This window comes from Chionomys nivalis, chromosome 18, assembly GCF_950005125.1.
Source record: "Chionomys nivalis chromosome 18, mChiNiv1.1, whole genome shotgun sequence".
NCBI lineage: Eukaryota > Metazoa > Chordata > Mammalia > Rodentia > Cricetidae > Chionomys > Chionomys nivalis.
The window spans coordinates 39,889,413-39,903,921 of NC_080103.1; the positions used below are offsets into that span (position 1 = coordinate 39,889,413).

At 44.8% G+C, this 14,509-nt stretch overlaps 1 protein-coding gene across 1 annotated transcript in view; it reads right to left on the bottom strand.

Annotated features, from left to right (window-relative positions):
- Positions 1-14,509, bottom strand: part of Egf (epidermal growth factor) — a 93,049-nt gene that overhangs the window by 12,924 nt on the left and 65,616 nt on the right. The window contains exons 17-21 of the mRNA XM_057793000.1: positions 13,752-13,883; positions 11,246-11,365; positions 6,772-6,888; positions 5,779-5,901; positions 1,431-1,553 (exon numbers count right to left, since the gene is read on the bottom strand). Of these exons, the coding sequence (XP_057648983.1) occupies positions 1,431-1,553; positions 5,779-5,901; positions 6,772-6,888; positions 11,246-11,365; positions 13,752-13,883 (615 nt within the window). The remainder of the gene's footprint in view (positions 1-1,430; positions 1,554-5,778; positions 5,902-6,771; positions 6,889-11,245; positions 11,366-13,751; positions 13,884-14,509) is intronic.

The window sequence follows — 14,509 nt, forward strand, 5'->3', positions numbered from 1 at the left end:
AATATCAGGAATCATAAGCCCCACCTTTCCTTACCAAGCCTTGTATCAGCAATTGAGAAGCTAAGCCCCTTTCTCTGGATTTGGGCCATCAGATACAAAGTATACTAGAGACAAAGAAAGGAGGGGCAATCCTCAATCTGAAATGATCTGGGGACCCTGTCAGACACAAGACTGCAGCAACTGATGGGAAGGAAATGCTTTAGTAACAGAGGAAAGACTTCTTAAAGGGAAGGCATTGGGTGTGCAATCAAGTATTTCAGTATTTTTTCTTTCCTTCTTTGTCTTTATTTTTTTTTTGAGTGGGGCAGGGTCTCTCAGTAACTCAGGTTGTCCTCAAACTCGTGGCAATCCCCCTGCCTCAGCCTCCCAACTACGGGGACTGCAGGCACCAGTCAATACCTACCTTCAATACCCTTTCAATGGAGGAAATAATTTGAGAAAAAACCGAGTCACTATAAAATCCAGAACCCAGGAAAGTAAGAACTTCTATGCAGAGCTGGGAGGGCAAGAGCCCTGCCCTGGCTGCCAGAGCCTTGGGGAACCAGCTTCTTTGTGGGACGCAGATGGCATGGTTTATGAAGTGGAAATAGTGGTGACCGTCTTAAAGAAACAAAAGCTGGCTGGGTTGCTAATTCACGCCAAGACATACTGGCTTTAAAAAGCAATTCTTGAAAGTAGTCCTTGAGAAATTCTTGGTGCATGCTTTTAATCCTGCACTGGAGGCAGAGGCACGTGGAGCTCTTAGAGTTCGAGACCAGCCTGGTCTACAAAGCAAGTTCTGGGACAGCCTGGGCTGTTATACAGAAAAGCCCTGTCTTGAGAAACAAAGAACAAAGAAACAAACAAAAATTCTTGAAAGTGACTCTTCTCCGGTTACTGCCCCACCACTGAAAAGCTGCCCTATGCTGGGCAACACATGGTGCCATGGTACCAATGATGCCATGGCTTAGTCCATACTGAGGCATACTGTGTGCATAAAACGCATACCAGACTTTTAAGACTTAGTACCAAAATTCAAGTAGATGTAAAATTTTATACAGGTTAGCTCTGAAAGTTCTAACATTTGTATGTACTGAAATAAACAAAATATACTATTACAAGCCCAGATCTAGTTTTGACTTGCCTAGTCCTGCAAAGTTTTTCCCACGGTCCCTGAAAACAACCAACCAATGGGAGAGTAGCCACAGAGTTAAGGAGAACTATCTTTACTGAACTGTGAATAATGATAATGATAATAATAATAATAATAAAAGTTTATTACAGATGCTATGAAGTTAACATCCATCTCAAGTTCTGAGGCCCAACACCAAACTCTCAATGGAATCCGGCTGTCCAGCACTCATTAAACAGTGATTTCTAGAATCCCCAAGGCAATCAGGATTTCCTGCACCAAGTTCCTCCCAGTTGACCTGGACCATCCATCCGCCTACCAGGGCAAGCCAGTCCAGGTGCAGATGGGCGGCCCATGCAAGTGCAGTTGTAGCCTCCCTCCGTGTTGGTGCACTTGGCATTCTCGCCGCAGCTGTGCGCCCCCTGCTGGCATTCATCAATATCTGCCGGAGGAATAAGGGAGAAGAGAAAGGGAATTCAGAGAAGGGAGCAGGGCTGTGGAACCACAGAGTCTAGGAGGGGTTTCTTCACTGTGTGGTGCCTCATATTCCAGGGCCCTATGCATTTTAGGGCATGAGTGCTGGAAATAAAGATCACTGTGCCCACGGCTGCACACCTATTCAGGAATTCGAGGCTCCTGATACGATTTCCGTCCCTCTTAGAAGGAATGACTTGTCCAGGCCAGAGATCAGTGATAACGATTTCCGTCCCTCCTAGAAGGAATGACTTGTCCAGGCCAGAGATCAGTAGAACATCTCCAGCAACCAGCATGTCATGCCCTAAAACTCAGACTTCATTTTTGCAACTATATGCTCATCTATAGGCATAAATGGCATATCAAACACAACGCTTTCCTAAGCACAAGTGTGAAGCAGCTCCCCTTTAGACCTGTGGCCCGCCTTCTCAGCTAGGCCTCCCTATGTCTGCAGTAAATTACTATAAGAAGAACTTGTCAGGATTTAAGCACTACGCTGGCCCTTGTCACCTGACAGGACGCACCCAGGCAGGACCCTGGCCAGCCCAGGGTCCTATGGCTGCTACGTGACTACCTAAGTATGCAGGTACAAAAGGTCCCTTTAAGAGACAAGCTTGACCCACTCCCCATCTCTCTTTTCCACTGCTCTTTTGAAGAGGCAGGCTGGTCTTTGCCTCTTCTTCCTCTTCCTCCTTCTCTCTGTATCTCTCTCTCTTCTCCCACTCCCTTTATCTCAATAAAACTCCCAAGTAAGCTGTGCCTGCACGGTGTGTTTGTCCCTCACCCGCTGCATGGCTGGTCCCGCTCCTGCTGTTTTACCACAGAGCTGCCTCAGTGTCTTCCAGCATCCCAGATCTTCCCCAGGCCACTTGCAAACACAAGAGCCTCACCTGCTCCTTAGGTCACACAGCGATGAGCTCACAGCTGTGCCACTTTAGGGCCGTGCCAGAGGCTTTTCTGTCACCTACAGCGGTGCTGCCCAGCACAGCAAGACCTTTCCTGTGGGAGTACTGGATCTCTAAATCCATCTGGTCCTCTAGTCCACACTGTGCTGTTAGTTTAAAATACACACCAGCCGGGCACTGATGGCGCAGCCCTTTAATCCCAGCACTCGGGAGGCAGAGGCAGGTGAATCTCTGTGAGTTCGAGGTTTACAAGAGCTAGTTCCAGGGCAGCTAGGACTGTTGCACAGAGAAACCCTGTCTCAAAAAACAAAAGAATACATAGTTTTAAGTCTTTGTATGCAAGTTAAAGTACAAGCATCTAAAATACTGATTGCATAGTAAAATATTAATATTTTAGATATGGTAGAGCACATAAAATGCACCATCAAAATTAATATCACCCACTTCCCTATAATTTTCTTAAGATAGCAGCTAGAAAGCTTAAGAAAGGGCTGTGCAGGGAAGTAAAAGCTACGCCAGCTGCCTTTCAGACGTCTGCTAATAGAACTGGAAACGCCTCTCCATATAGTCATACCCTGACAACCTAGCTCTCAGTGGACTGCATCCAAGACAGGGTTTGTAAGGAGCTACCTAAGGTTCAAAAGAACAGAAGGAGGGTGTCCTGTTGGACTGGGGTCTTTCACAGAAGGAGGAGCACCGGGATTTCTGCACCGTGAGGCCACAGTGAGAAGGTGGCTTCTATAAGCCAGAAATGGCTCATTCGCCAGGGCTACGCCAGTCAGACCCTGCATGTGGGGTTGCTGCCTCTACAGCCACAGGGAAGCAAGTGTCTGTGACCTGAAACCCCACCACCACCTGTCTGTGTACTGTGCTGATCCAATGTTCACACTCGCACACCCAACCCAGACTTAGCGCTAGTTCCCACTTCCCAGATGCATGGTTCATTCACACCTGGATACTTCCCAGCCCTTCACACTTCTGCTTAATTCATACTCATTCATCCTCCACAGTTCCTCCAAGAGGACACTTCCTTCAGGAAATCTTGCCAGAAACCTCAAGCAGATATCCCTCCCAGTTCCCAGCTTCATTGTGTTTCTGGTTCTCTTATGCTGTGCATCTGTCTTTGTCTCTTATCAAAGCTGAGTTTCTTTTAGATCATGGTCTGTTGGCAAAAAAGAACTGGTTTCCCAATCTTGATGTTCTTCACAATTCTACTGCCTTTGCGCCTAATGGAGACTACGGACTTGGAATTACTATCCTGAATAGAACAAAGTAACTTCTGTTCTATGTTTCCTGTGGTTCTGAATTCTCTCTTTCTCCGAAAGTTATGAGATTGAACCTCTGGCCTCATGAACGCCATATAAGTACTGTAACTGAGCCATGCCTCCAGCCCTCAAATTGATGTAAACAAACAAACAAAACCAGAATTCCTGTTGTAATCTCAAGTTAGAAATCCTCTCTCAATTTGATAGAGCTCATTCTTCCCAAATCAAAATCATGCACTGTTGAAACTCTTTTTTTAAAAAAATTTACTTATTTGTGTGTGTGCAAAATTTATTTATTTGTATGGAGGTCAAAAGACAGCTGGCAGTTGGTTCTTTCCATCTTTATGTGGGTCCCAGGGATTGAACTCAGGTTGCTGGGCTTGGCAGCAAGCACCTAACCCACCAAGCCATCTTAGCTGCCCATCAACACTTTTTTATAGAATGTATGTTCCAAGCCTGTCTTGAAGCCTGTCACTTGCTGTGCTGGCCACTTTATGTCAACTTGACACAGGCAAGAGTCACGTGAGAGGAGGGAACCCCAGCTGAGAAAACGCCTCCTTAAGACTGGGCTGTAGGCAAGCCCACAGAGCATTTTCTTAGTTGATTGATGTGAGAGGGTAGGCTTGTGGTTAAGAAAAGAGGCTGAGCAAGTCATGGGGAGCAAGCCAGTAAACAGCACCCCTGCATGGCTTCTGCATCAACTCCTGCCTCCAGATTGCTGCCCTGTTTGGGTTCCTGCCCTGACTTCTCTCGGTGATGGACTTATCTGGAGGTGAAAGATGAACTCAAGTCTTTCCTCCTCGAGTTGCTTTGATCATGGTGTTTCATCACAACAACAGTAACCCTAATTAAGACACATACTTATCAGATACACATACACACATACATATGCACGTATGCACAGAGACACATATCGAGGTATAATGGTAGAAAACACAAACATACCCATGGCTTCCATGGTCCTGAGGACTCCCATGGAGCCAGGCAAGGCAAGGCCACGACACCCTTTGGCATATTTGATAGGAGACAGGTGAGTGCAAGTGGGAATCTAGAGTTTAAGTCTCTGGGAAAATATACCTTCTTTTCTCTTCAGAAGAAATGAAATATGATGTCTGTTTGCCCAAAATATCTGTGAGCCTGCTTAATTAGAGCACTGACATTTTCCTGACTGCCTGCCAAATGTGTGCTTAAAAGTGGGTTTTCAGATGTCTGGGGACTGCACAGAGCTAATCTGATAAAGTCTGGCTTAAGCCATCCAGATCCACAAATGGACAGTCATGACCTTCACATGTGAGAGAAAACACCGTCAGTGGAGTTTCTTATCAGGGCATCTGCCCTTCACGGTTTGTTTCCAGGAGGAGGAACAGAAAAGCCCAGAAGAGGAGTCAGGAAACCCTGAGAAAGTGGCTAAGCACCGCACTAGGTGAGGGTGGCCTAGGGCAGGCCTCCACTTGTACAGTGATGCTGACACCTGAGGCAGCAGAAGCCATCCAGAGAGTGAACTCCCAGCCCACAGCCCCACCTTCAATCATTCTGTACTTGCAGTGAGATGTCAGTGCTAGAAGCTCTCGTCTCGTGAATGATCAAGGAACACCCTATGCCCGCCTTGGAGCCACCTGTCCTTTCCTTCACGCTCCCAACACACCCTCACCAGCTCTGCATTTCACCGTCATCTGGTTGCTACCCTCAGTCACAAGGAGATGCTGCCCAGCTACCCACTGAAGGCTTATAGCACTGAGCCCTGATAAACCGCCATCACTCAAACCCCCGGGAAGGAACTAAAAAGAAAAAGAGGTAGACAGCCTCCTCGGTGGCTTGTGTCTTGTGGCCACGAGACTGTTGACTGAGCCCTAAATGCATCTGTCTGAACAGGTCACACGACCTCTCTTTTCTTCTCGCTTGGCATGTGTCTCTCTCCAATCACATCCCGCCTTCTCTTGGCCCACAGCAACCACAACTTTTGATGACTCTCCTTAGCTTGCCTCTTCCCCCGCCCTGCCCACGGGCACCTGCGTGCTCTCACCAAGACAGTTGATTCCATCTCCTTCGTAGCCTTCTGAGCACCTGCAGGCGTAGCCGCCCTCCGTGTTGATGCACTCGGAGGTGGTGGGACACCTCGCGCTGCCCAGCGCACACTCGTCTATATCTGTGGGCAGATTATGGACATGGGGAATGTTTAGGCCAGCAACAGTTTTCAACCTGTGGGTCATGACCCCCACAGGGGTTGCATTTCAGATATCCTGCATATCGGATGTTTACATTAGGATTCGTAACAGTAGTAAAATTAGTGATGAAGTGGCAGTGAAATAATTTTGTGGTTGGGGGTCACCCAACCTTGAATGAGGAACTGCATTCAAGGCTCACAGCATTAGGAAGGGTGAGAAGCACTGGGTAGGCAATCCTGGAAATTACCATCGGGACTATAAGGAAGACTAAACCTTTGTACAGTCAATCACTCGGCTGCTAACAGGCGCTGTTAATGAATAAATCGACATTTTAGACTTGAATTTCATTTTCTAATTAATTCTTATGAAGTTCTCACCTGTCCAAATAGCTAAGTCCTCCTGAGTGAATTATGTTCTGCCAATGTTTCCGATGACAAGGACTGACATTTTCCCAGAATTAACCAACTTACAATTTGAGGCTATCAATACAAAATCGAAATCTATCCATCACAATCTACTTGTTTTGCTAAAACATATATGCTAGCTTTTTTATGAAGGAAAATGTTCTATTTTGTGAATCTGTAAGCTTGACTTGAGCTCAAATTCATGCTTCTCTTAATGTCAACTTCATTTTTTGCATAATTTTAGTACAGCATCAGTATACTATGAAGCAGTGGTATATGTAAATATGCTCATTTTCTGAACATACAATACTTTTTTTCTAACATCAAATAATTTATTTAAGCCTCCAGATTTCTTAAATCCTGTGGAGATTTTTAAGTGAGTAAATGCAAAAAGAATGCTTCTGGTTCATGATTTTTCAAATTTGGGTATTTGGCCTTTGCTCTTACCGGCACACACATTTCCAGGCCCGGCAAAGCCTTCCAAACACTGACACGCAGCAGTCTCTCCTTCTGAGACACAGCGAGCGTGCCTGTCACAGGCTCCAGGGCCACAGTCATCTTGATCTGCAAACACGAAAACCCCACACAATTATTTCCAGTCTTTAGAGGAGAAACTGGACCTCAGCGTGCTGGACAGAACATCCCACCATTGCCTTCCTGAAGTTTAAGACTGAGCTAGCCTCCAAACAGAAAGAACTGGTTAGGTCTGTCCACCGTGTCTGTTTTACTAGATGCAGAAGATACATCTCATTGATTCCATGGCGCCCAAACTTCAGCTGTATTTTTTGTGTGCTTGCTAGTTTTGCATTGCTTTGGTTTGTTGGTTGTGGTTTGGTTGCTGCTCTGACTTTTTAACCAGGTAGTAGTAGCAGCAAATAGCCAAGACTGGCCCCAACATGAGATGCTCCTGCCTCACATTCCCAGAGGCTGAGCTAAACCTCAGTCTTAAAAAAAAAAAAATCACCTGGGCCGGGCGGTGGTGGCGCACGCCTTTAATCCCAGCACTTGGGAGGCAGAGGCAGGTGGATCTCTGTGAGTTCGAGACCAGCCTGGTCTACAAAAGCTAGTTCCAGGACAGGCTCCAAAGCCACAGAGAAACCCCGTCTCGAAAAACCAAAAAAAAAAAAAAAAAAAAAAATCACCTGGTGTTCGGAGAGCTCTCTATGGACTTGTTTATAATTAGTTTAAAGCATCTGCACATTTAAACTACTAGCAGTGCTTAAAACAATGACAAGGAGATTGACTCAGAGAAAGACTTATTATTATTTTACTAATATCATGTTTCATATCGAATAGGATATATGTCTCACAGTGTGCTTATTATCAAGATTTATGCCCTGACTTGTAAGCCTCCTGGCAACTTCTGCAAAGTCACGAAGCATACAAGTCAAATGCTGTACAGGGATCGTTTCATTTCATACCCCACTGCAATGCAAATGCCCCGGGGGACAGAGGTACATGTCAAGCCGCAGATATGAGCAAGTTTTTCTTTGTTTCTTGCCTTTCTGCTTTAACTACTTGTGCATATAATCATCCCCCAAATGCCACCCACCACCTCCTTTTTGGAGTTGGAGTAGCTGACATACCACAGCAGTCTGTGAACCATCACCTCTCTGGTCACTGGTCAGTTCGTTTGCAGTGTACGGGGAGATAAAACGAAGCCTTCTGAGCCCGTTTGGGAATCAAAGGTTAAATGTTCTAAACTGGATTTGGGTCCCATGTGACTGCAGACACGGGGGTAATCGTGTTTTTGTGTTTCATATGCTTCGCTGCTTATTTCTCTTGTGTGAACGCATGCCTTTCATGCTCGCTTGGTGACTCCCTGTCACTCACAACTCAAGATGGGTGCATTCAAATATTTAGTTCCCAAATCAGAAGGCTGCTGAGAGCAGGAGTGGACAGGATCCAAATCACATCAGGCATTTGAAACCACTGTAAAAGCTCCCTAAACTAGAATATAACTCAGGACTTTTGCAAACCTTGAGTCACTTTGCATGATGGAAAGCAACAGACGCGCAGAAAGAGGCACGGGCCACAACCAGAGTTCTTTCTGCGACAGGCTGGCTGTAGGCACAGTGGCAATGCTCACCGTCCTCTCTACATTATGAGCAGGGATTTCTGCACTGGTTGCTGCTTTCTACGTGTTGTAGAAATCCAAGGAAAAAGTGATTGTTTCAAAAATTCTCTGCAAATTAAAATTTACTACACATATCTAAATAAAGATGATAAGGAAGGGCATAGTCAGGGTTGCAGACTTGGTTCAGTGGCTAAGAGCACTTGCTGCTCTTCAGAGGACCACAGTTTGATTTCCACACCCATATGGCTGTGCACAGACATCTGTAACAGTATTCTCAGAGAATCTGACGGGACCAGGCACCCATGTGGTGCACAGACATACATGTGGGAATACAGTCATACACATAAATAATTAAAACACTTTAATAATTAAAGGCCTAGTGATAGCTTAATAATTAGGACTGAAGGTGTAGCTCAGTGGTCCTAGCATGGCAAAGCCATAGGTGTGAGCACCAGCACTTAAGGAACAAAGCCCCCAACACCAGAAGCTCTGGGAGCTGAACTGTAAAAATCAAATTCACTCAGAAGTACCTAATGTGTACCCAGGTCTTGCTGAGTGATAAAAATGCAGTAATGCAAGGATGCAAACGCAAGCTCTGCTGTCTTGCATTATCTATCTCTGCAGGCTAAGCAAATGCAAAGTCAAACACAGACCTAAGTCCTCACAGTGTTTGATTGCATCACCATTCCTGGGCCCCCAACAGCCCTCAATGTGCTCTTTGCCATGTATCGTCATGGGGCAATCTTTCTCAAGTAGGTTAGAATATGCTCTATGAGGGGGCTGGAGAGATGGCTCAGTGGTTAAGAGCATTGCCTGCTCTTCCAAAGGTCATGAGTTCAATTCCCAGCAACTACATGGTGGCTCACAACCATCTGTAAAGAGGTCTGGCACCCTCTTCTGGCCTTCATGCATACACAGACAGAATATTGTATACATAATAACTAAAGAAATAAATAAATATTAAAAAAAAGAATATGCTCTATGAGCATGTGTGGGTCCCTGGTGAGTCTGGATGGGTTCTCTAGCCCACTGATTGATTAATAATGCTTCATGTGATTGGACAGCTTATTCTCACATTCAGCTGTGACCATGCAGGTTGAGATTATTTCGCATGGCCTGGTATCCGCAGCATTTGGTACAGTGTATGACCAGAAAAATAGCCAAATAAATCTACTTCCAGTGTGACAAATTTTTCTGACTCTTCTTATTTCAACATGAATTGGTTATTTGATCATATTTACTTTTTTAAGAATTCAGATATTTACTTTTGTATGTTTGCATGTATTCATATTCACGTGCGTGTGCATGTATAGGTGTGTGGAGGCCAGAAGGACGCTGACTTCCTTCCTCAATCATTTTCTACCTGATTTTTTTTTTTTTTTTTTTTGAGAAAATGTCTCTCACTACATGAGTTTGCTAATTCAAACTGGCTGGCTGGCAGGCAGGCCTCAGGGATCTTCCTGTACCCATGTCCCCAGCACTAGGGACAAGTGCCAGCTCCCACGCCCTTGTTTAATGTGGGTCCTAGGGATCCTAACGCAGGTCCTCATGCTTGTGTAAGCACTTTACCAAACGAGTTCTCTCTCCAGTCCTATGTCATCCTAATTTTCAGAATCTTTAGTCAGGTCACCAATTAATACAACTCAGCCTTAGTTTTCACATCTATAAAATCACGGGACAAAAATGTTAAAATATAATCAAAAACATGGTAAATATTAAATGTTTATACAAATATTAATTATCATTTTTACTAAGAAATACAGGTCTTTCTATCATCAAAAATCCCACTGCTGGAGCATGCAGCCCTGGAGTGCCCTGCACATCTACTCTACAGACTACCAAAGTCAGATGTCCTCTCACTGAGTTTTCAAACACTTTGCTTAGTTTGGTTTTGGAAACAGGATTTTTCTGTGTAGCCTTGGCAGTCTTAGATCTTGTTCTATAGACTAGGCTGGCCTAGAACTCAGAGACCCACCTGTCTCTGCCTCCCCAGTGTTGGGATTAAAAGCATGCACCACCATCACCCAGGAGTTTTCAAACATTTTTAAAAGCTACAGATGTTATGTTTAAACAAAATGTTTTAACACAAGGGACTGAGGAGATGGTTCAATGGGTAAATTTGGGACCCCCAACATCCAGGTCAACAGCAGGTGGATGTGACAGGCTCCCTATAATCCCAGTTCTTGGCAAATGGAGACAGGGGATTTCCTGGAAGAAGCTGTGGGTTCAGAAGATCCTGTCTGACTATATGAAGCAGAAAGTGCGAAAGAAGACATCTGACATTAACGTCTAGTCTCACTGGGTGGGTTTACAGTAGAGCTCTAGGGCTCATCTGAAAACTACTTGCCTTATGAGTGAGCACAGAACGTAATAGACTCATGTTCCCTAAAGTTGTTACATATTGAAAAAAACATTTGACATTCTCCTGATAGATATGCGCTATAGACAAGGAATTCTGACATTTTCTGTTCATGGGGTTTTGGCAATAATTAAAGTAATCAATAAATACTTCTCATCAATTGCTATCAACTTTTCACAATGACTAGATAGATCAAGTACTGTCCATAGGAGATAGGTGGGGAAAGACTTGTCTCTTCTGTCCTAATTGTCACCTCTGTTTCCAATTACACTTCAAAGAGTGCAGCCTCGAGGCTGTCAACACGTCCAGTCCAAATCTAAGCCAAAAGAGCTGCACACACTTTTCAGAAGAGAAAGAGCCAAGTCTGAGGTTGGGCTGCAGCCGACTTGGCCAATACTGTAGTAGGGAGTGCGAGCACAGACCTTCTTATTGAGAGAGTGGAAGCTGTTAGACCAGAGCTGTCTGGGAGAACTCACAGGTCGTACCTGACACCATGATTTCAGCCACTAAGGTGTGCTGGGACTCTGCACTGTTATCTTCTGGGGCTTCCATCCTAATTATGTTGTCCAACGATGTTGCCTCGTGACTGAGCTCAGTGTTGTCACCTGTGGGACAAAGGCTCCAGTAGTTAAGCCTTTCGATTTCAAGGAAAGTTTGATTGAATTGACTTTGATAGCAATTCACTGGTAACGAGTTCAGACTCATTTTAATAATAAGATTGAGGGAAGTGGGCAGGGTTTGGTGGAGCCAATGGGGAGAAAAATGGGGCTCTTTTGGATAAAGAACAATGTTCACATACTAAGCTCCTTCTGAATATAACCAGCTCAGAATCACAGTTGGGAGAGCATCTCTCCCCAACCTGTCTTTTCTCTTTGGTTTTTGTTTTTTTTCTACAGGGTTTCTTTGTGTAACAGCCCTATCTGTCCTGGAGCTTGCTTTGAAGACCAGGAAGGCCTTGAACTCACAGAGATCCACCTGACCTGCTTCTACCTTCTGAGTGCTGGAATTAAAGGCATGTGCCTCCAGTGCCCAGCTCCCAACTGCCTTTAATGTTAGCTCTTTTCTTTGTTCTGCTTTCATATTTACATAGCTGGATTTCACTGAAACTTAAAAGTTAACGTGCATGAAACGCCTATAGTAACAGCTCACTGCTCCTGCGGAGGAGGACATGGAGTCCCCAAGGCAGCACTTTGCTCAGTCGTGCCCCTCGGACCCTGGGTCCCACTGCACAGAGTCCGCAGTATCAGGACTCTCTGCATCACAGTAGAAAGCTACTCTCTCCACCATGCTCACATTGTTATTGATACAGCATGGCGGTGGGGGAAAGATGGGGTACCATAGCACAAGCAAAGGGGACAACACCAATGCTCACCAGGAGCCGAGGTCTCTACTACCCACTCGGTAACCTCACAGCGAAAACAAGAGACACAGCAAGCATTGCTAAGGTTCAGACCCCTTGGCCATTAACTCTGGAATTTCCCTACTTTGGATAATAAAATGAGCAACACACACGTGAAAGGCTATCCGGGTCCTGTTGACGTTATGATAGTCGCCTGGAAAAGCATGCAAGTCATTTTTGAGTTGTGAGCAGAAATTCTCCCTTTCTCCACTCAAAGGATGATGGACAGGCAAACTATGGGTAGCCGGCAAGGCTTCCCTCAAAAACAAATGGCGTGAAGTCCGCTCCCCCAAAGAAACAGCCAGCAGCATCTGTTTCGCGTGTGGGACTCCTCATCGCAGGTAAGTTTTAAGAAACTAGGGCCCAGGCAGTTCTGACTGTTAAACAGCACCCCTTTCAATAGGCTATTAAGTGACCCCCTGTCCCTGCCTTTCCAACTTCATGCCTCCCAGAGGCCATGTGTGTTCCACAGCTGTCAACCAAGACAACACAGAAGTGGCTGTGGGTTCAGCTGCTGTCTGTGCTGCTGACTTCAAGACCGACACGGAAAACAATGGCTCCTTTCTCACTACGTGTTTTGTCAGAAAACATGCATATTTAGTCATTACCATAAACTACACTATGCTGAGAAATATTAGAGTTCTCTTAATATTATTTGAATTAAGATTACATTTTTTAAGTATCCTAAGAACTGATAAATATAATTCATGTGTATAAAAACCCTTTGGGGATCTTAAGAAGTCTTTTAAAGAGCATAAAGGAGTTCTGAATCTAAGAGGCATGAAACTATTATCCTAAGGCAACAAATTAACAGAGGAAAAATGTCTGAACCCAATATCTACCTCCACTCCAGAGACAGAGCCATCCACTCACTGCTATCAATCTGTCACTTAACTTATATTTATAACACGTGTACCAGATAATTACGCACTTTTTAAAAAGGCTTAACAAAATATAAATTATCTTTGGCACATTTTTGGGAGGAAGACACCAAAAGATGACTCCAGATATGCCTCGTTTGGGCACGCACTGAAGGCAGAAGAAAGGTCGTACGTCATCAGGGCTTACCCTCTCGCCTCTCTCAGCTACCGCTTGCAAAGAAGTGAATCAGGAGCCTTCTCGGTACGTACCTCCTGTCCCTGTTTGGTACTTTAAAGTCATTTCTCTAAAGGACTCAAGTTTTCCTACTGGGAACTATAGTGTGGGAAGGAGACTGCCTTTCACAGCCCTTAAAATTAAGAACCTAATATTTCTAAAGAAACTGGCTCTAAATATTGCTGGGGGGTGGCACAATGCAGACATTTATTTCTAAGCCCCAGCACAGCCCACTACAAATGGGGAGAATATGAAGCTTACAATGAGAAGTCAGTCTAATTTAGTCTATAATAAGGAATAACAACAACAAAACTCACTGGGGCAGGGACGAAGAAACCCAAACACACTCAGCATTCCTGAAGACCAGGAGCACTTAATAATACAAAACACTGCAACCATCAAAAGCAGAAGCATGGATGTCCCACTGTATGGAGCCTGGGGTGGGGAGGATAATTCAGCTGCACAGTATGCTGTATTACCAGCCAGTAACTAACTACCTTTCTGGTCAAAACACATCTTCCCATCCTGGGCTTTCACAAAACCTTCACGACACAAACACCGAGCAGTTCCGAAGCTCTCTTGGCAGATATGGTCACAGCCACCATTCTTGTGTAGGCAGGGATCGGCCCCTAGCAGAGAACAGAGAGTGTGTGGATGGGTCTGGAGAAGTCAAGGATGTGGCTGATGCAAATCAAGGACATCTCTGGGTGAGAACTCAGCCATTGTAAAGGGAAGGTGTGCACAGACTGCTCTCACAGGACTTCCCACAGGGGGCAGACAGCTCGGAATGTTGCTACCTTAGGATTATTTGCCGAGCATAGTCAGTCGTTTTGTTTATAAGGCTCCTTAGTCAGGTGTGATTCCTAGTTCCTGACCCATGATCTAGTCAAACTCAGATCTTCAGGAAGAGGAGCTGCTGGAGAGAGGTGAATGACTCTTCCTTGGCTTGCTACTCGCTGCTGCTCACCCTGTGAGGGTGAGGGGAACCCACGTACGGGTAGAAGTTTCCACCGCGAAAATCTAAGTTGCCTGAATCAATAACTATTAACATATCAATTATTTCTATTTGATACTACAAATTCCAAATGGGTCTTTCTTTCAACTGGGGTGTTTACTTTGTGGTAATCTATCTATCTATCTATCTATCTATCTATCTATCTATCTATCTATCTATAAAATATATTTCTATTATCATATCTATCTATCTATGTATCTATCTATGTATCTATCTATCTATACCTATATTTATATCTAC